The 22,145-nt window shown below is 42.4% G+C and overlaps 1 protein-coding gene across 2 annotated transcripts in view; it reads left to right on the plus strand.

The window, feature by feature from the left end:
* Positions 1–22,145, plus strand: part of lrp4 (low density lipoprotein receptor-related protein 4) — a 117,652-nt gene that overhangs the window by 87,629 nt on the left and 7,878 nt on the right. Inside the window, exons 10-33 of one of the 2 annotated variants that reach the window (XM_073464103.1) lie at positions 880–1,014; positions 2,014–2,139; positions 2,622–2,852; positions 3,728–3,884; positions 4,536–4,753; positions 10,053–10,229; positions 12,216–12,341; positions 13,182–13,390; positions 13,907–13,988; positions 14,104–14,209; positions 14,313–14,514; positions 14,751–14,940; positions 16,200–16,331; positions 16,741–16,881; positions 16,975–17,061; positions 17,156–17,327; positions 17,592–17,754; positions 17,943–18,168; positions 18,958–19,261; positions 19,460–19,678; positions 19,925–20,059; positions 20,389–20,497; positions 20,795–20,987; positions 21,944–22,057. In XM_073464103.1, coding sequence (XP_073320204.1) covers positions 880–1,014; positions 2,014–2,139; positions 2,622–2,852; positions 3,728–3,884; positions 4,536–4,753; positions 10,053–10,229; positions 12,216–12,341; positions 13,182–13,390; positions 13,907–13,988; positions 14,104–14,209; positions 14,313–14,514; positions 14,751–14,940; positions 16,200–16,331; positions 16,741–16,881; positions 16,975–17,061; positions 17,156–17,327; positions 17,592–17,754; positions 17,943–18,168; positions 18,958–19,261; positions 19,460–19,678; positions 19,925–20,059; positions 20,389–20,497; positions 20,795–20,987; positions 21,944–22,057 — 3,954 coding nt within the window. The remainder of the gene's footprint in view (positions 1–879; positions 1,015–2,013; positions 2,140–2,621; positions 2,853–3,727; positions 3,885–4,535; positions 4,754–10,052; positions 10,230–12,215; positions 12,342–13,181; positions 13,391–13,906; positions 13,989–14,103; positions 14,210–14,312; positions 14,515–14,750; positions 14,941–16,199; positions 16,332–16,740; positions 16,882–16,974; positions 17,062–17,155; positions 17,328–17,591; positions 17,755–17,942; positions 18,169–18,957; positions 19,262–19,459; positions 19,679–19,924; positions 20,060–20,388; positions 20,498–20,794; positions 20,988–21,943; positions 22,058–22,145) is intronic. The other variant, XM_073464104.1, reaches the window with a different exon arrangement.

A 22,145-nucleotide genomic window follows, 5' to 3' on the forward strand; every position in this document is an offset into this window, starting at 1 on the left:
TAATACATCAGCACCTGTGCTGCAGTGTGAGGACTGAAAAGTACAGTCTCTTCTTTTCTTAAAACATGCACAGAATCTGAAGTAGCACTTACTCTAAAGGGACAGACTGCCATAACAATGACCGACCTGAAAATTAAACATAAGAGCGTCATTTGAGCATCCATTTTAGTTTAATCTCAAGCTTGACAATTTGACAATAGCCGAAGGAACAAAGCATCTTAAGGAAGGTTTAGTGCATAATTATTTTTGTACACTGTCAAATGTAATGAGTGTTATTACTGCATTGTTACAAACATATTTTTCTTACCAGGGAGTTTCGTATGTTTGACGGAGTTATTACAGTGTCCAAAGTTTTTTCCCCTGAGCACCATTAATGTGCTCAGCAAAACTTTAATCCAGTCTCTCAGGGGCTTGGAACAATAGTAATAATTCTGTGCAGTAAATAGGAACGCTCATGCTGTCCAAAATAGAAGGGACTCATATTTTGTGCCATACATTTTACACACTTTAGTCTTCAGATTTGAATATTTTTGTGTAAAAGCTGAATTTTTGGCTCAAATGGAAAAAAACACATCACAATTTGTCTGTTGGTGGGCATAGATTTTGGCCTGATGGTGGCACTAGATGAAAGTTCAGGCTGTCACCACGATAATTTAGAACCACCCAGTGTGGATCGTGAACATTCAAACTAATTTTGATGACAGTCTGGAATGTGTTTGTTGAGTTTTCTCGTCTGCCTGGACCGGACTGGCCTCCCTGCTAAAATATTATAGGGCTCAACACCAGATGAGTCAGATACTTTTTACAGTGTGTGGCTGTATTTATACTGAATCAGCATGCTGTGTTTGTGTTCCTGTAATGTTTCTGTGTGGTGTGCAGGTCCGCGCTCCAGCGAGGGCAACTGTAACCAGAATAACGGAGGCTGCTCCCAGAAGTGTCAGATGGTCAGAGGACTGGTCCAGTGCACCTGTCACACTGGATACAGACTGATGGACGACGGCAAAGCCTGCCAGGGTACTACTGTGTGTGTGTGTGTGTGTGCATGTCTGTTTGTGTGAGTGTGTACAAATCACTTCCTGGCATCTGTGTCTGCATTAAAAGTGAGTGAGCAGGCTGAAGGTGTTGATATTCATGACCTCTATAATGTTTGACGATTGTTCAGCTGCTTCCTTGTGTTAAACATGCGATAGCTTCACTGACTTCTTAAATATGAAATTACTATGAAGTGATTCTCCGTGTGTTGCTATGCTACTCATTCCTGCCACTTGGGAAGTGACAGGAAGTGTTCATGACTTTTATGAGTGGGTCTAGGGTAGATAGGTAACATAAGTAACATATGAAGATAAAGAGTCATATTATTTAGTTACTGAACCTTTTGTTGCCAAAATTGAGCAGGCCAAGATAACAAAGGAATCAAAACTGATGAGGAAAATTAAGTCAAAACTTAGCAATTTACCCTACTAAACAGTTTTGTTAGCAAAATATTGCAAAACAAGTTAAAATAATAAAATATTAAAAGAAATAAAAATATAACCCCTATCTTAGACACTATCTTTAAAATCCTAAATATGGCCAGGAATTGATTTTCAATGCTGCACCTCAGAGTTTATGTCTTCACACCCGTTTGTCAGTTTGTCTTCTTTTTCAGCAGGATATTTCCCAAAAGTATGAACACATTTCCATGAGACTTCATAGAAAGTTTAGCTTTGGGCTGAGAAATTATTGATTAGGGTTTGGTTTGCACCGGAATCTGGGATTTCTGCCATGTGTCACGGAGAGACAATCAAATCTAATCGATACTTGTTTTCGGATTCTAAGGATGTGTTTGCGAGGTCAAGAAATACATTAAAAATTTAAGGGATGTATCAAGAAGTTGAACGTGGATGTTTTTTTTGTACCTTCCAGCCACCTCTGTGCACTTTGTCTTGAATTCATTGTTAACCCTGCAGGAATTTAACGCCAACTTCTCTCTGTCCCTCCCCTCTTGCCCTCTGTCTCTGTGGTCTGTTCCAGATGTGGACGAGTGTGCTGAAGAAGGCTACTGCAGCCAGGGCTGTACCAACACGGAGGGGGGGTTCCAGTGCTGGTGCGTTCAGGGCTACGAGCTCCGACCTGACAAGCGCAGCTGCAAAGCTCTAGGTAAAAACCACTGTACTGTATTTCAACCTTGACTCGTGACCACAGAGAGTCGCTGAGGTTTGACCTCCAATAAAAACACGGTTGCGTAGTGTTTATATTTGCTTCAGCAGTAACTGTATCCGTTCCTCTGCCCCGGGGTCTTGGACTCAAAATGAGGTTGGCTCATTGGGAGGGTCTGGACTAGATTTAGATACGCAGCGAAGGTAGACTGCAGGCCTGGTAAAGTAGCCCATCAATCTGCTGCAGACCAGAGTTAAACCCAGGTCAGGACTCTGTCAGGCAGCTGCCAGGACCCAGACCTTCACCTCCAGTGAGATTAATGCTCCCTGTTATTAAAAGTGACCATCGGTCTGAACTTTTTTGTCTCTTTCCACTTTTGTTACTGTCCAACTTTCAACTCATTTCGTTTGGCCTCTCACGGTTTTCCTTTCCTCTTTAATTCACATCATCTGTACCCATGTCCGTCTTTCATCGTCCTTCAGGTCCAGAGCCGGTGCTGCTGTTTGCCAACCGTATCGACATCCGTCAGGTTTTACCGCATCGCTCCGAATACACCCTGCTGCTCAACAACCTGGAAAATGCCATCGCTCTGGACTTCCACCACAGCCGCGAGTTGGTCTTCTGGTCGGACGTAACGCTGGACCGCATCATGAAGGCCAACCTCAATGGCTCCAATGTGGAGGAGGTTGTGTCCACCGGTCTGGAGAGCCCAGGTGGGTGCAGCAGCAGCCAATAGGATGTCGGTTCAAATGCAGGGCAACAGGCTCATTTATCTTTTATCCAATTTATTCAACTCTGCTGCTTTCTGTTGAACTATACTCTGCTCTCACTCACTTCATCCATCACCTTGCTAATTTGAGTTCAGCAGTATGACATCAATACTGTTCAAACTCAGTCTTTTTTTATTTGCTTCCTCTTTCTCTCTCATTTTCAGTCTCCTTGTTTTTTCATTCTTTTTTCCTTCTGTTTCTCAGCCTTATAGTTTCTTGCTCTTCTGAACTGTTTTGTTTTGTTTCACTTTCTTAGTTTTTTTTTTCTCTTCAGTATTCTGCTCTGAAGTCCCTGTTGCTTAGTTTTTCTATACCTTTCATCTCTGTGTTGTTCTTCATACTTGGTATTTTTCTCTCCCTCAATTCAAATCAATGAAACCGTAACAGTTCATTGTTGGAAATACATTTAGTTGCTCGCCTTCTAAAAGTAACAAGTGAATCGATACCAATCTCATGTATCTCTGGAGTTGTTTCTCACCATCCCCCGAAAGCTATCTAGCTAATGTGCTCCATTTGTTGTGTGTAAAGGAAGAGAAATCTAAAAACATTTTAACATTTTTATCATGTTCTTGACAAACAACAGTTTCTCAAAGTACTTCTGTGCAGCAGCTCTACCTTTAGGACAGGTTGCCAGATAGTTGCTATGCACAGGCCTCCCAGTGTCCTGTAGTCATCGTGGTGGTAGAGCTGTACTAATGTTCTCATCCAGCTCTCGCCAGCACCAAGAAATAACAAACAATAGGCAGAAAAACATGGAACAGAAACATGATAAGGGGTTTCTCCTCAGACAAATTCAAACTGATTTTCCTCTTTTTTAGGTGGACTGGCGATAGACTGGATCCATGACAAATTGTACTGGACGGACTCAGGAACATCTCGTATCGAGGTGGCGAACCTGGATGGGACGCATCGCAAGGTGCTGCTGTGGCAGAACATGGAGAAACCCCGAGCCATTGCACTTCACCCCATAGAGGGGTAAGAGTCCAAATGCGCACACACACACACGTACACACACGTACACACACACACACACACACACACACACACACACACACACACACAAACCCTATAATTCACTACAGATGGTTTCAGATTCACACACACTCATATATACATATCCCCTCTGGATGTGTCCCAGTTGTAGTGTAGCAGAAGAGCAGGGATTAAAGTTTGGCAGCACAGCAGTGCCCACGGGCGAGCATCTGTGTGGAACAAGTATTCCATGAAAGGGGCAGTAGCTAAGTGTGTTTTCATCCCCGGTTTCATATGTCGCAGTGGCAGAAGAGAGTTTCAGATGATGCCCCAGAGAAATTTTAAGCTGGAAAACTCATTCAGCTTATTAGGTAGCTCATTTGCATGGGATAATTGAAAAATATAAAAAAAAAAGAAGCTCTTTCCTCTGAGGCCGGTCACAACAGATGAGTGATGATGGAGGACATGAATGTCGAGGACAGAAGAGACATTTTATTATATCAGACATCTGGTGTGACTTGAATCCTGACAACAATCTGTTTACCTCTAGACATTAGTGGACGCCTTGAGGTTCAGCTCATTCTGCTCAAACGGCTTCACTCCAGCAGGTGTAAACGAGTGAACTAACCAAGAATGTCCCACTTTCCTCCTCAGTAAGATCTACTGGACAGACTGGGGCAACACACCTCGCATCGAGTATTCCAACATGGACGGCTCCAACAGGCGGGTCATCGCAGACACACACCTGTTCTGGCCCAACGGCCTCACCATTGATTACGCAGGTCGCAGAATGTACTGGGTGGATGCCAAGCACCATGTCATCGAGAGGGCCGACCTGGACGGACGCAACCGCAAGGCCGTCATCAGCCACGGTAAACTCCCACCTGTTATCTGTTTACTCTGGCTAGGGGTGGGTAAGGTGGATCAGTCCAACAATGACCCCACCTCTAATGAAGACATCAGGACTTTGCAGTTAAGAATTTTAGCAATAAAGGTTCCAGGAAGCTTCAACTAATTTTAATGCCTAATGGAGATTATTCTACACATGGTTGAACAATTTAAGAGGAAACACAGAAGAATTACAGGATATATTGATATTTTTGACCATTAATGGTGACCAAAATCTGGAAAGAACGAATGTGGTACATACTTTTAAGTTATTGGAACCAACAATCAATAAGAGGATTTGTAATTGATATAAATGGCAACATAGGCACCAATCATTTCTGGTATGTCGAGAAAAAGATGAGATTTTGGTACTGTCTTTAGTTTTGATTCTCTTTTCTCTGCCTGCCTTTGACCAACAACCGACTGAACTATTTTGCAGAGCAGGGGATTTCACAAGGTCATCCTGCTTTTATCTTAAGAGGATTTTTAGACATTATCAATAAGACAAAGTTGGATGACCTTGTGAACCTGAAACATGAAGCTTTTGCAGTTGAGTATCCAAAAACCTCAGAAGTTGACATTTTTTCATCGAAAGCCCAGAGTGAGCAGGAGAGATGTGGTGCACAGAGGTCTGGATGGAGTTCAGAGTCTCATTAATTACCACACACACACACAAACACACACAAGGGGATTGATATAAGATGTAGCACGCTGACACTACTTCATTATACCATGTGGAGTTAATCAATGCCATATTTCCATTAAAGAGCATACACATGTGCCTCCCAGTGAAATACAAACACAGACTGCAGGCCATAAATGACAACATAAAGCTGTTTATTCCTACACAGATGCCTGAGATTGTGTGTGTGCACTAAACGTGGGGATCTGGCAGTTACAGATGTAAGCAGGCAGGGTACTGATCTCTCACAAACGCACACTCTAGGCCATTTCTTAGACCTCATGTTGCAGTTAGATTTGTTTCTCAGGTTTTGGCTGATAGTTTTTGTTGTTTCCTGCTGCATTTGTCCTCCTCATGTTTCTCAGTCAGCAAACCAGCAACCAGCAGGACACACTGATCATTGCAGGTTGGTTGTGTGACGATTTAGTTCAGCAGTCATACTGGGGCTGGGCAATGAAAGCAACATAACGGCAACAGAACAGGTTGTCGTGCTGGCTTGCAAGGGTCAGACGCTGAACAGGGACGGAAACACTTTGTTAAGGCAGGTTGGCAGCAGTCAGTTGTTTCAACTTTCAAAAATTAATGCAAAACTGTGAAACCAACAGCCACAGGTTCTTTAACTTAAACGGGTGTTTTCAAGGTAAAGAAATCAGTTTGCAGCGGCCACAAAAAGGCGTGTGAATCATGAATTTTGGAGTAATAAATTATTTTTTGCAGTGTGAGCGCAAGTTTCAGCTGACAGAGTAGCTTCCAATTTGGGAAGTTTTTTCTGATGAAGTGAAAAAAAGAGTGTGGAAGCACATCGGTGGCCAAGAAGAGTGTTTAAGAGTGTGAAAAGGGAGAGGGACAGGGGAAATGTTTGATGAGGGTGTGTGCGTGTCTGTGCGTGTGCCATCAGCCCTGTGAGCTCTCCTTAATGATGTGTGCTCTCAGGATAAAAGGCTGTAATTGGCCCTGTCCTTCCTCCACAGCCTCTGTTTGCTCAGACAACACACAGGACAAATGGGACGTGTGTGTGTGTTTTTGTGTGTGTGTGTGTGTGTGTGTCTGTGTGAGTGTGTGCATAGTTACATTCTGAGCTGCTGTGACCAGGAATGTTAACGAGTGTCTATCTCCCTACACCTATAGTTTCCTTTGTGCGTGTGTGTGTGTGCGTGTGTGAACTAGCTGGATGTGTGCCAGCTCCTCTGTCACCAGAGCCGGACAGCAGACAGGTGTTACGGATAACACCACTATCCAGTCTATACACCTGTGCAGCTTGAGGTGGGGGACAGGAAGAGAAGGGGCTGTATGTGTTCCACTGAATGCGTGTGTGTGTTTGTCTTTGTGTACATGGATATTATCATACAGTACATCTGCCCGAGGACAAAAGTTGTGTGCTGCAGTAATCTTTCTGCTGCATGATGATGCACTGGACAATCAGTCCTATGGGAATCAATGACGATGAACCGATGAAACGATGCCCCCTTGTGGACAACAGCTCAGCTCACAGGTCATAACATGATGGCTTAAGTTTCACTATGATACAAAGATATTGCCTCACACTATAAAACGTTTACTTGGCAGTGGGGCCATGAAAATGTAAGTGTTCATGCTCTGTAGAGATGTAGTGTGCTCTGTGAAATTCATGGAAATTGCCCAACTACATTGAAATATCAAATATCATGAAATATCAAACTAATGGCCACAGTTTCTTCCTCTGGAGAGCATGAATACACTAAATATAATTTCAACACGTATCATGTTTTGGTAGTTCTTGTATAAAAGCAATACATTCCAACTAATGACGGTGCGGGAGGAAACCACCAGTCACTAGGAATCATCCTCTGGGGATCCTGAATTTCCACAACATTAGGATTGTCTGACACAGTCCTCTCTGATACTACCACTAGGATTCACCGAGTCAGAACTTTTTTAAATTCTACATACAGTGGCTTGAAAATGGTCTAGTGGATCCCAAAATTCTTTCAAAGGAAATGTTTGGTCACGGCACCCCAGGCCACAAAACCCCCAAAATACCATGCATTTACAGTATGTACAGATGCTTTAAGTTAAGATTTATCGACAAATTCTGATTCTTAATCACCAACAGGTGCTCTGACTCCTCAAATGCTTTACCATTTATATTTTTTAACACATTTAAAATCTCATCCACACCCAAAAATTTTGGATGTTTCTCATCTTTGAGATGCTGCTATGTGTTGTGTTGCCGATGACCGCCGATAGAAAGTGTGACAGATTCAGTCGAGGCGTGAAAGGACTGGGAGGTGCCACATGTAGATTAAAGGGGACATTACTGAGAAGGCTGGGTGGGACGTTTGATGCCCTGTCTGCCTGCAGCTGCTCCTCCAGCTGTCCCGGAAAAAAGTGAGCAGGAGGGGTGGGCTGTGGGCACAGAGACGACAGGGGAGAAGGTGACCGTATCAAAACCAGGCGCCTCGTAGCTGGCGATGACTCAGAGGAAGGAAGAGGGTGCACTGTTGTCGCCCTCATGTTAGGATAAGATCAGAAAACACATACAGGCAGCCAGTATCACCTCACACACACCCGTCTGAGGAGGAGGGAAAATTTACTGATCTGATCTCATTATTATCACTCGTCTTGACTGATTCCTGAGTAAAAAAAAAAAACACATTCGAAGTAATGAAATTTAATCTTATATACCTAAAACTCTAATAATATCATGTCTATGGCATTATGCTTATATCGAAAGTCACCTTTAAACTTACAGGTTGTCAGTGTAGGTGCAAGTCTTTGTTCTCTGTCCCCACCTCTCATTTGTCATGCATGCTCAGTGCTCTGAAAGTGGAGATAACTAATGAAAATACAAACAAACAAAACAATCAGCCAGTGTGCATAGTGTTTCCCATGTCCTCCAAAACTTGTCAGACTTTAAAGTCAAATCAGACATCCACATCTCCAAACATTTCAGGGCAAAAGTTGATGATGTCCACGTTTCAAGAGACGGGATCAGAGCTATTACAGATTAAGATAATGCAAACAGTCCTTGTCAGTGCTCTCTAGTGGTCAAACTGTGTACTGGTGACCCTGTGTCTACATGTTTTTGGTATTTCTGTACTGCAGTTTCTTATTACCTATCAACCAACACGTGCTGGTACTGATATAACTCTAATAAGACAGAAACCGCTTCTAATTTAACAAAGACATGAGGTTTTAGGAAACACACAGCCTTTGTTCATCTGACATTACGTTCTGCCGGACCACATGGCTATTAATTACAAAGTTTGTTGCTCATAAAACATAGAAATAGATTAAAATGCTCAAACTTTTGTCTCATTGAGCTTACACTAAAGCTTACTCTGACCCTCCTGGCTCATTATCATTCTGGTCTCTCTCTACTTTTAGCCATTTACCACTTGACAGTTATGCCGTGCTGTAAAACACTGTCATTAAACGAGAAGCGCTGTTTTTAAAAGCCCTGCGCCAGCACAGTCGCCGCATCACCACCGCCACGGCTCTGTGGAGCAGCAGGAATCACTTTTTCCATCCATTTGGCCCTCTCATCTCGCTGGTTGTGCAGCTCCTTCAGCAAAGGAGGATTAAGCTGGAGAGAGAAAGGGAACGCTAATTTGGCCGAGTGTGGAGGAGTCACCCTGAACAGATGTTCCCAATGGAGACAAAACTGTGAGGAGTTCCCTGTTGGACATGTTAGTACTGAGGCCAGGGCTCCACTGATAATGGGCTGTGAACACTGATACTGACAAGGAACAAAGACAAAAGTAGTCATAGACTCAAAGCCTTGATGCAAATTTCTAATGCGTCCTACGTTTTAAAGGCAATTACACTTATTTTTGCAACCTGCTTCTTACTATAATAGACAGGCTTTTACATAAGCACATTACCTGCCATTTGTGTTTCCCTTGTGTGTCTTCTCATTTAGTCTCAAATGTTTGAGACATAAAAAAAATACCAAATATGTAGCATTTTTACCAAAGTAATTTACTCGTTGAGCTAAGAAAAATCAACAGACACTACATCTCTCTAAATAAAACTAAATTTCTGAGATTGTTTTGGGATTAGAGAACACAAACTGTAAACACACATTGTAAGCGGTAGGACAAATTAAGGAATGTTGCTGTTATTCAGATTAAAGACCAGGGTAAAAACTGACCAAAATCTGTCCATTATCAGTCTGACCCGCTTTGAGGTCTGTTCTTGATCTTGCTTTCAAATTCTGGATGGAAAAGTCACATTACTTAAGGAACCGTCTCTGCTTTTGGCTGCTCCAGCCTCAGCTTAACCAGCTACAGGCCAATGAGAGGCGGAGTAATTGAAAGCAGCTCTAAATGTGGACAATATGACATCAGCCAAGCCCACAGCGCTGAATTGGAGGATGTTTAGAGAGCTCTGGTGGAACGAACAAGCCAAATGTAGCTTTGGATCTTTCCATCTTGGATTTAAATGTCTACATGAACTCCACAGAATCATTATTATTTGCTCATTATAAAGATGCCAAACTTAACGCCTGTGTTTGTTTACTTTTAAGATTACTTCCTTTAAAAAAACAAAACTTTCTTGAAAACTGTTCATTGCTGCTTTTATTGCACACTTCATCAAGCATTTACTCTCTCTTCCTGTAGGCTTGCCACACCCGTTTGCCATCACAGTGTTTGAGGACAGCCTCTACTGGACTGACTGGCACACCAAGAGCATCAACAGTGCTAATAAATTCACTGGCAAGAACCAGGAGATTATCCGCAACAAGCTGCACTTCCCCATGGACATCCACACCCTGCACCCCCAGAGGCAGCCTGCAGGTCAGTACACAGATGTGCTAAATTTTTAAGTTTAAAGTTAATTAGTAGTACATATGTTGAGTGTGAGCAGACAATACCCCCTGTGGGAGAATCGAGAGACAGATGGGAGCTAAATGAATGTGGGATTGGAAGGTTTTTGAAGGCTGTTTCACCACAGAACATGTTGTTTTCTGCTTTTTAATAAGTTTTATCAAAGGCTGTGTTGTTTTGAACATATTTGTTTCTGTCATTGTTGTCAAAAGACAGCAAGGTCAAAAAAAGGGACTTGAATCAGGACAAACAATAGCATCACGATGGAAGAATTCCATACATCTTGTGACAAACAGCTGGAAGAAATGGTCAAGTCCAACTGTGCAGTAAATGGACAAAGGGCAGTGAAGAGATAATTTATTGTACATAAGAAAAGAGAAGGAAGACAACTGGTGCTTGTCATCCATGAGGCTTTGAGATTCCTTATATGGTCATTTGTTTAGCCCAAATGTTGTCAAATCTGTCTGTGATTGGGTGATTTTTGTTTTTTAAAGTTAATTCTGGGTGAGAACAATGGACCCATTTTCGAAAACATCTAAGTTTGTAGCCTGGAGCTGCAGAAGATGTTGCTCAGCATTTTGTTCTCCTGCCTGCTGCATAACAACAACAACAACACATCAAACACAAACTCAAATGTGAGGGTTGCGGGTGAAAGATGAGCTGGTTGAGGACAGACATGAAAACCAGGAACCTTCTTTAATGCTGTCAGTGCACACAGAAGTGAAGACTTTTCCCACACGGTGGCGAACCCAGAGATGATAGAATGATTTGTTGCTCTAGTGTTAGACCCTGTGGTGAACTGACCAGCTGAGGTGTTTTATCAGCATGATAGCAAAGACTTGTGTTCTTTGCTAACAAACGTTGTTGAACTTGACTTCTGGCCAAGAGAAAGCTTTGGTTATCATGCTGATAAAGATTGTAACACTCCAGTACTAATATAAACTTTGAGCTGCCTCTGTGTTGGCAGGTTGAGGTCAGGCACTGCTCCTTTTTGTTTTGATTGAGATTTATTGAGACGTGTGAGTTCATGTCTGAGTGGGACAGAGTTAAACTCACACTGTGACATTTCGAAGAACAAGAGTACAGCTCTGCAGTCCATGTGTAGTTCATAGAAAATCTTATTTCCAATATGAAATGTACTGCTTCATAGTTAAATTGACTGTTAAACATTTTGGAAAATATGCTAGTTAGATCAAGTTAAACAAGTAAAGCCAGTAAAAACTACATTATACATGAACATTTTAAGATTTATTTGTAAATACCTGACGAGACATCTGACACTGCTCAGATTTATTGATATGTTGGGATTTTCTCACATGTAACATGCCATATGCCCACTTGATCTGTTACCACTGATACAATAATAAAGCCTATACAATCTGTGTATAAACAAGCTCTGTAGGTCCTGGATAATAAACCTAAGGAGGAAAACAGCTAGCTGGTCCATCCAGTAATAAATATCTCTAAAGCGCAATGTATATGTAAAAACTACACGCTGTGCTATAACTAACAAATCCCTGCAGAAAGCAATCAAGCATATTCCCAAACAAGTCCTTCAAAAAAATGTATCCAGAAAGGCACAAAATACCACTTAAATCAGTTTAAAGGAAAACATTTAAAAAATCTTATCATCCATTAAATGCCTTCCTCGCAATATTAAATGGAGACCATGTATGGAACGGGTTTCACTATGTCATAATAATAACGACGTCCTTAGATTTCAGCAATGAAATTGATGTGCAAAATGTCATCATAGAAAGTAGGAGTGATGGGCAAAAACAAAGTTTTTTTTCAGCATTTTTGTTTTTATTACAAAGTGGAGAGGCAGATAGAAACATAGAGATCAACCAAGGTCCCTAGTTGATTAAAAACAAATAATAATAATAAAAAAAACAACTTCAAAATGTTTCAGACAACAAACCATCACATACTAATGATTCTCTGTGTCTCCTGTAGGTGGCAGGAACCGCTGTGGCACCAACAACGGAGGCTGCAGCCACCTGTGTCTCCCCAGCAACAAGACGTTCACCTGTGCCTGTCCCACCGGCTTCAAGAAGGTGGACCACTTCAACTGTGCTGACGGTGAGTTTCTCAATACTTGCACCTTTTAATATACGTCATACATGAGTGGATGTTACATATTTATTGATCTGAAAACAGAAATTTTAGCCAGTTACCACCTGACAATTATTGAGTGTATTAAGATACAACTTCATATTGTATAAGTGGTTTTTAGTGTTTACAACAGACACACAAAACCATGTTTGTGTCTTGGTGGTTGAATGTATTATTTTTTTAATAACCTGGAATACATTATCAACAAAACATTTTTTTTTAAACTTCTGAATCTTTGTTCTGTGTTTACTGTGTCTCATAAAGCGTGAAAGTTAAAAAGAAAACCCTCAGCAGTAGTTTAATGTGCGTGCCAGATTTTTACTGATTTAACAGTCAGTGTTTAGAAGCTAAATGCAACCCACACCTCTGACACCTTGTTTTCAGAGGAAACAAAATTTTAGAGAAAAAATGTGCATGCACAGGATTACAAGACACCCACTCAAGTGAGATTTCATCCAAAGGAAACTTGAAACCAGTTAAATTACATGTTACAGTTCAGTGCAGTTAAAGCAGTGCTGAACTTAAGTCGACTATTTGTTTTTAATGAATCCTTCACTACAGTCGACACCACTTGAAATAAAATTATACAACCCTTGCACACCCTGCAATTATGAAAGCATCTAATTATTATTACTGTCATTCTAGATAAATATGCTAGATAAAGGGTTATGATTTATGATATTAATCAGCCAGTTTTTCCCGTTAAGGGCTGCTAGTTGTCTGTGTGTTAGTGCTGTTTTGTTGTGTTCACTGTTGACCCACTGTTAAACCTAGAAGACTGACAGAAGACCTTTGGTCTTTAATCAGGTCTTGACAAGTTCCTGCTTTTTGCCCGAAGGACGGACATCCGACGAGTCAGCTTCGACACAGAGGACATGTCCGATGATGTCATCCCTCTGGCTGACGTGCGCAATGCCGTGGCGCTGGACTGGGATGCCAAAGACGGCTACATCTACTGGACAGATGTCACTACCGACTCCATCAACAGAGCGCTGTGGAACGGCGCCAAGCAGGAGGTCAGTGATATCTTCAATTTGACTGAACTGAACACTTCAAGCCCATCATTTCTCATCTGTCTTGCACTGAATGGAGCAGCAGCAGATGACAGCAGGATTATGCAATACTGCCACCTAGTGGCATTGATGTGAAAGTGCAATAGTCACTAATGCTCTGTGGAAGCTGGTGTAAATGTAGAGTTTAGTTGATCTGTGTCAGGTTCAGTTCACTTTGTTTTCCACAGTGCGCACAGAAAAAACACAAAAACAGCATACAGACCCTCAACGCAAAAATGCTGTAACCACAAAGACAGGATTTGAGAAGTCACTTCTAAATGTAAAAGAGAAAAAAAAAATCTGGCAGATGTCTTTGTCTTTGTCCGTCTATGCTTTATAAATAACACCAAATATGATCCGTCTATCTGTATTTGTAAGTATGGGTATAAGCATTTTTCTAAAAGTTTCCATATGTAACTTGAGGCTGCATGGAAATCATAATGGGAGAATTCAGATCTTTGTCGTCCCTGTTTTTTCTAGGTGGTGGTGGACACCAGTTTGGAGAGCCCAGCAGGTTTGGCGATTGACTGGGTGACCCGCAAGCTCTACTGGACCGATGCTGGTAGGGTTTCATTTCACATAGTGCCATATAGAATCATATTTCTGATATCGTATCTACAATCTCCTGCGTGGCAGTGTGTGCCCTTTGATCTCATGTCGTGTCTTGGGTTTTCTAGGTACGGATCGTATCGAAGTTTCTAATGCCGATGGCAGCATGAGGACTGTCCTGATATGGGAGAACCTGGACCGGCCCAGGGACATTGTCGTCGACCCGATCGGAGGGTGAGATAATTGAGAAGGTTTAAAATGTAACTTTTGAACCATCGACTTCACATGGCACTCATTTATACATTCTTTCTCATTCATTTTATATTCTTGACTGTAGTTTCATGTACTGGACCGACTGGGGTGCCAACCCAAAGATTGAGCGAGCAGGAATGGACGCCTCCAGTCGTATTGTCATCATCTCATCCAATCTGACATGGCCAAACGGGCTCGCCATTGACTACGAGACCAAACGCCTTTACTGGGCTGATGCTGGCATGAAGACCATTGAATTTGGCAACTTTGATGGTTCTGACCGACAGGTACTGTAATGGCTATTTTTATGATGTATCTCCGCTTTAATCCCCATAAAGTTTTAATGCTGATTTCTCAGAAAAATTCTTTAAACTTAAACATCAGAAACATTGTAGTTTGTTAGCATCAGTTGGTTGAGATTTCTAGTTTTTCTAGATTTAAACTTAATTTGGAATCAACAATATAAACCAATGTTTAGGAATGTGTACAGATCTCATCTGACCTCTACTGTTTTTGCACACAGGTTTTAATTGGAAGCCAGCTACCTCACCCCTTTGGCCTGACTGTACACGAGGACAAGCTGTACTGGACAGACTGGCAATCAAAGAGCATCCAGAGCGCTGACAAGCTCACTGGCCTGGGCCGACACACACTGGCTGAAAACCTGGAGAATCTCATGGACATTCACATGTTCCACCGACTACGTGAGACAGGTCAGTGTGCATCCACCTACTAGATCAAATGTAGGTTGCAGTCAGCAAGTAGTAGGACAGCAATACATTTTTTATTGTTTTGTCTCCGTGCTGCAACATATTGGATCTGAAAGCGATGAATCAATGACTACGAAGCTTAAGTTCAGACTTTCAGCTGTAATTTGCAGATGTCTACATGCACATTACATCAAAACATTGTAGGAACTCTAGCCATTTTTAGTAGATAATCACTGTAATTTGCTATGGAACAGCCTGTCCTGTTAGCACAAGCTAAAGCAGCCAAAGTGCATTGCAGGGGTTAGTTAGTCAAGACATCAAAACCTCCTCAGTTTTTTTTTTCCCCATGGGAAATAAGTATAGAAGTATAGAAGTATGTGATCATGGATAGTAAAAACATATCATGTTTAAAATCACCAATATAGGCCTGGAGTTAAGCTTACAGAAAAGAATCACAATTTTAATCACACTGTAATATTGTTTAGCCCTATTTAACTTAATATTATTGTCCTGCTGCATTGCAGGACTTTAAGATAAGATAAAATGATCCTTTGTTAGTCCCACAACAGGGCCATTTACATTGTTACAGCAGCAAAGGGGGTGGCAAAATAGAGATGAGCAACAATTAAAAAACTGTAAATAATAAATAAGTAAAAGAGAAAGATATGAACAAGAGGAAAATAAAATAGTTAGAACAGTATAAACAAGAAACAAACTCAACTGTCGAATTTTCTCCATTGCACAATACATATCTGCCTAGAATGGATGGAAACATCTTCTAAAACATAGTTCACTTCACTCATACTGAAAGCTCCTATTCAAATCCAATATGCTGCAATATGAAGCATTTTAAGAAGGAAAAATATGCCACTGTTCTTATACTTATGGGCTATACTTAGAACTTGTCCTGTTGGACTTGTGTAGTCTCTTGTGACAGAGGAAAAAATCTCCTCCTGTTACTGCTTCTCTCAGAGCTCGGACCCTCTGTCTCTGCTGACACTGTGAGGATTACAGGTAAACTGAACCCAGATCACTGGCTGAGGGGCAGAGAGCCTCAGGGGCTCATACCAAACTAAAACCTCACTGATCTCACTGTTATGTGGGGCTCTCCTGTGTTCCCTGAAGGGTTTCACTGTCTGCAAGTTGTGTTTCTGTTTTGTTTGCCCCAATTTCTTTTATTCTCTCTGTTCCCTGCCTCTGAGCTGACCTAGAAAGTCAGGAGGGTGTGTGAGTTGAGTCTGTTTGTGTGTTTCCATCTGCAGTGCATAACCCGTGTTTGGTGAATAATGGAGGCTGCAGCCACCTGTGTCTCCTGGCTCCTGCTCCCAAAGCCTCCAGCTGTGCCTGTCCCACCGGGATCAACCTGCAGAGTGATGGAAAGACCTGCACGCCTGGTAGAAAAACAACCTCTGTTTACATTTCAGAAACATTTGACCCAAAAAATTAGAATAGTAGGAGCATCACACAGCAGTTTCCATGTTTTTCAACTGTCCGCTGAAGATAAACGTCCATAAATGTGTTCAGAAATCTTATTAAGAAGAGATCTTTACGCATAATCAAATTTAGAATTTGATTTGATTAACCAAAATTCAACATATAGACTAAAGACATGGGGCTCTGATGAATCCCAAATCTACTGTAACTTCTACTTCTAACTGTAAAAAAACGAAAGTAGTGACAAATTCCTTGAAAAATGTCTTTTCTAAGCCTTCAAAACTGGGCAGCACAGAGTTCAAAGAGACAAACAAGCATGTCAGCTCCCTTTGTTCTCTGACTGGATGTTGCTCTGATGTGTGTGTGCAGGGATGAGCAGCTTCCTGGTCTTTGCACGGAGGACGGACATCAGGATGGTTTCTCTGGATATCCCCTATTTTGCTGATGTGGTTCTGGCCGTCAATAGCTCAATGAAAAACACCATCGCCATCGGGGTCGACCCCAAAGAAGGTATGTCTGCTCAAAATGTCTGTTTTTTTGTTGTTGTTTTTTGTATGTTTGAGATGTAGAAGTCCTTACTCGTGTATGTGGTGCCTCCTGCAGGGAAAGTCTATTGGTCTGACAGCACGCTGAAGAAAATCAGCAGAGCCAATATCGACGGAAAAGCACATGAAGACATCGTATCTACAGGTGAGGAGGATCTTCTCTTGCATATACGATGCTTATTAACTCCAGCCGTTCAGTGTCATGACTCCATCTCGGTCTCTCTCTGTGTCTCTCTAAGGCTTAATGACAACCGATGGCCTGGCGGTGGATGCTGTTGGCAGGAAGATCTACTGGACGGACACGGGAACCAACCGCATTGAGGTGGCCAACCTGGACGGCTCCATGAGGAAAGTTCTCGTCTGGCAAAACCTGGACAGCCCTCGGGCCATCGCCCTCTACCACGAGATGGGGTGAGGCTGCTGGGGCATGATCGCTTTTTTCGAGCATTCAAAAATATTTTTATTGTAATCAGAGAGAGTTTTTATCCTTTGTGCTAGCTGTAGTTCAACATAGTGGAACATATTTTGCTGTCCAGTTGAGAGAAAGACAGGTCATAATCATTACTGCTAATGACTGTACACAATCCAGATTTCTGGTCGTTGTCCAAATTACATGTCTTAACATTTGCTGATCTCATGACCGTCGACCTTCTGTCTCTCTCTTTATCTCTCCAGTTATTTATACTGGACGGACTGGGGAGAGCATGCTAAGCTGGAGCGCTCAGCGATGGATGGATCAGATCGTGTGGTCCTCATCAGCAACAACCTTGGCTGGCCCAACGGCCTGGCCATAGACATGGCTGGCTCACAGTTACTGTGGGCCGATGCTCACACTGAGGTTAGTAGTGATGACTCATGACGCTCACATACAGTTTTACTTCACAAATCATGAACTGTTAGAGGACAAAAGCCCAAATCTCTGTCATTGAGGACTCGTAATATTAATTTCTGCTGTTAGTCCCTCTTTTCAGAAGAACTGTTCAAAACAGTTATAAAAATAATCTATACCTGGTTCTCTCTTCTCAGCGTATTGAGTCCGCCGATCTAAACGGACAGAATCGTCGCACCCTCGTGACCCCGGTCCAGCACCCGTACGGTTTAACCCTGCTGGGGTCCCACATCTACTGGACCGACTGGCAGAGCCGCAGCATCCAGCGAGCTGACAAGAACACCGGGACCAACACCATCACGGTACGAGCCAACCTGCCAGGCCTAATGGACATCCAAGCTGTGGACAGGGAGCGGCCACTGGGTGAGTCTGAAGACAGGAAGTAGATTTTATGCTTAGTTGAAGTGTAACTAAAGGAGACCTCCACTAATTGTATTTGTTTAAATCAGTTTACTTCTCATGGTTAGTAGCCTGTCAAAACAGTTGCATAATATATTTTGTGTCGCTCAGCTTCGGCTTTAAGGCCACCTACTTTGAATAGAAAACCTGCATGTTTATTGAGTTGCATCGAGGGATGTGTGGGATCTGCTATTTTTTCCCTATGGGGAACTTAAAGTCAGGCTATTTCAGCCCTCAGTCTTTTTTAGCCCCATGTTACAGTATGTTTCATCTATTGCTCCACTTCATAAATACCACACGATAGTTGCTGCATGAATGAAACACGTTTTGTCGTTGGACTCAATTTGTTCACACATCACTGTCTGATGTTTGACTGCTACAGTATATTTTAATAGCACTGCTGCCTCATGAAGTGTTACTATCGATCTAAACTGTTCATTTTCTTTATTTCCAACTTCTGGCCAATATCTACACACGGCATTATCTTTGTTTGTAGACCTTTGCAGCTTCACAGCTGATCAAACAGCTTTCAAAATGCTTCACAATTGCTCAACAGACTTGTACTGTTCAAAATCCACATGACAAAGTTAGATCATTAGATATGTTGCTAAGAAACAGTAGGCCACCTCTGTGTCAACAAAAATCTGCTGTGAAGTACACAGATTTTTGTGTGGCAAGGTGTCTGCTTTCCCGTTTTATTTAAAGGGCACCTCTTTCTCTTTGCATCAATCCTTCTGTCTCCGGCCTCTTCAGGTTTTAATAAGTGTGGCAGGAGGAATGGCGGCTGCACTCACCTGTGCCTCCCTCGTCCCAACGGTACATCCTGCGCCTGTCCCACCGGCATCCTGCTCAAGGGAGACAGCAGGTCATGTGACGACTCCCCAGAGTCGTACCTGCTCTTCTCCAACCGTGTCAGTGTTCGCAGAATCTCCCTGGACACCAACGACCACACCGACGTGCATGTGGCTGTGCCCGAGCTGCACAACGTCATCTCACTGGACTATGACAGCGTGGACCAAAAACTTTACTACACTGATGTCACCCTGGATGTCATAAGGTGCAGATGCAAAGAACGTCTACATACAAACATATAAAGCTTTCATTACATCTGTATTAACCAAAGTCAGTCATTGTCTATAATCAAAAGATACTAAAAATACAGTATATAATGGACAAAAGTACAGATTATAAGATGAATTTTATAGAGAAGGGAAAAAAGAGTAATACCATTCACACCCTTTACTTTGTCCTTTAGGCGTGCAAACCTGGATGGCAGTGGCATGGAGACGGTGATCAGCCAGGGCCTGAAGACCACAGATGGGCTGGCTGTCGACTGGGTGGCCAGGAACATGTACTGGACGGACACCGGGCGCAACACCATTGAGGTGGCCCGCCTGGATGGAACGTGTCGCAAAGTCCTTGTCAATAACAGTTTGGATGAACCACGAGCCATCGCAGTGTTCCCGAGCAAAGGGTAAGAGAGGAGAGTGAACAGGACTTCATGTTCAAATTTAAATTTGGGTGTGACTCACAAGCTGTTAAAGAATTGCTTAAGCATTTTGATCTATTTTGGACCTTTAAAGGATGTCTTCAAGCCAAAATTAGCAAAAGAAAAAGTGTATTTTAATTTTAATCTAAGGTGTCACATTATTGAAGATATTGTTTCAAGTTTGTTTGTACAATACAAAGTTTCCTCACCAGTTTAGCCTCGTCTCTGCAGCTTCCTGTTCTGGACAGACTGGGGTCACATTGCAAAGATTGAGCGATCTCATCTGGACGGCTCGGACCGAAAGGTTCTGATCAACACCGACCTGGGCTGGCCCAACGGCCTCACTCTGGACTACGACACACGAAGGTCAGAGAGAAAAGCATGTCTGTGAAAAGAGCTACCTGTGGGGCTTTTTTTCCACACAGGAGCCTTGTAAATGTTTCATGATCTAACTCATATTGTCAAAGTTTCAAAAAGTATATTCAAGAGTGAGTGAGTCTGATCAGGGAGAGCTTAAGGACATAATTTAAGACTTGGGTAACAATGTGACCTTGCCCTACTTACTTTCCATTTTGTTTGTTTTTTTGTTTTCTTGTGTGTATTTGGCATTACAACCTCACAGGATGTTTTGAAAGAAAGTGTGTACAGTGTATTTACAGTTATAATTGTGTTTATGACTGTGGTGTTTCCTGCAGGATCTTCTGGGTGGACGCCCACTTGGACAGAATTGAGAGTTCAGATCTGAACGGGAAACTGCGTCAGATCCTCGTCAGCCCCGTGTCCCACCCGTTCGCCCTCACACAGGTACCCCCTGCCCCTCCTCACCCTCAGCTTTCAATTACTGGGCTGACCCTTCCTCCTGGCTGCCTCCTCCGCTCACCTGCTCTCTTTCACTCATCGGTTCACCGTGTGACTCTCACTGGTCGTCTCTCCGTCCTCCAACTCATGCTGAACTCATTCGACTTATCCATTTCTTCTACTTCCCTTCCACTCTGACCCTCATTTTTCTTCCTCCTCTCTCCCTTCCCTTTCTTCCTCCCATTCCCCTTCTCCTTGTCTGTGTATTCCCCTCTCCTCTCTTCTTCTCCCTCGTTTCCCCAGTTGAAGCCGGTGTCCTCCCCTCTAACTCCTTTCTCCCGACTCTCGCAGCAAGACCGCTGGATCTACTGGACGGACTGGCAGACTAAGTCCATCCAGCGGGTGGACAAACACACCGGCCGTAACAAGGAAACTGTGCTGGCCAACGTGGAGGGCCTCATGGACATTATAGTGGTATCCCCTCACAGACAGACAGGTAAGGAGGCTTTTGCACTGACACCTCCAGACACCAAAGACCTCACTATGTTTATCAACATTTCTGAGGACACTGATGCACAAATAGGTTGGCTGATCAAGTGTTGAAGAAGGAGAGGCTGGTATGAATGTGTATAGGAGGCAATGAATGCAGGTATACAGAGTTGGTCGTAGGTCCAGTCAGTCTGGTGAACTATATATAGAAGCAGGCAACAAACTGAGCAGAGAAGGCGAAATAACTTGGTATCTAAGCTTAAAAACAACACATAATCAAAGTTCAAAATGTATTTAAATCGTCTTTTAACACAATAATTTTGCACTAAACTGATACTAATTTGATTTCGAATACGAATTCAATATTTGTCACTTAGCGCTTTGTTGGTATCTGATTTTCTGCTTTGCGAGATTAAATCTTTACAGGATATTTTCATAGCAGCACCAGAGACTACAGCCTCAGTGATAAGCATCAAGTCGTATCATTATTTTAATCAGAAAGGAAATCAAAACAAAGATTTCCCTAATCAAATTGTTTCTGTTTCTGTGTCTCCCTGTGCACCCTGTGAAAAAGATCCAACACTTTTAATTAGGAGCCACGTGGATTTACAAGGAGCTTGTTAATTGGACAGAAGCTTGTTCAGTAACCTTTCCTCTGGCACAATTAAGATTTTTTGCTGCAGCGGTGGTCAAAAGAAATCAGATTCCATTTGCCCTGATGTTAATTAGCCAAACATGATGTAAACATGATGGATTTGTTTGAGCGTCTTTTGTAAATTGATAAGTAGAACGAGTATTTTACCTCTGGTAATTAGTCTGAGTTGCGTTTCAAATTGAAGCAAGTTCAGCACAAGCTGAATTCAAATCTCCTCATTCTCACCTGAAGAAATGAAACAAACTAAAAGAAACACTTTTAAAGACCGTTTGGTTCCAGTTGTAAATGTTCCTTCTTCTCTCATTTAGGTACCAACCTCTGTGGGGTAAATAATGGCGGCTGCACTCACCTCTGCTTCGCCAAGACAAACAGTTTTGTGTGCGCATGCCCTGATGATCCAGATGGGCGACCCTGCTCCACCAGTGAGTGACCGCTGTCATACCTGACTTTTTTATGCACTAACAGTTTGATGTATGACTTAGGAGAACCTTGTGTTTGCATGTTTTAGCC

Source organism: Pagrus major, chromosome 4 (genome assembly GCF_040436345.1).
Source record: "Pagrus major chromosome 4, Pma_NU_1.0".
Lineage (NCBI taxonomy): Eukaryota > Metazoa > Chordata > Actinopteri > Spariformes > Sparidae > Pagrus > Pagrus major.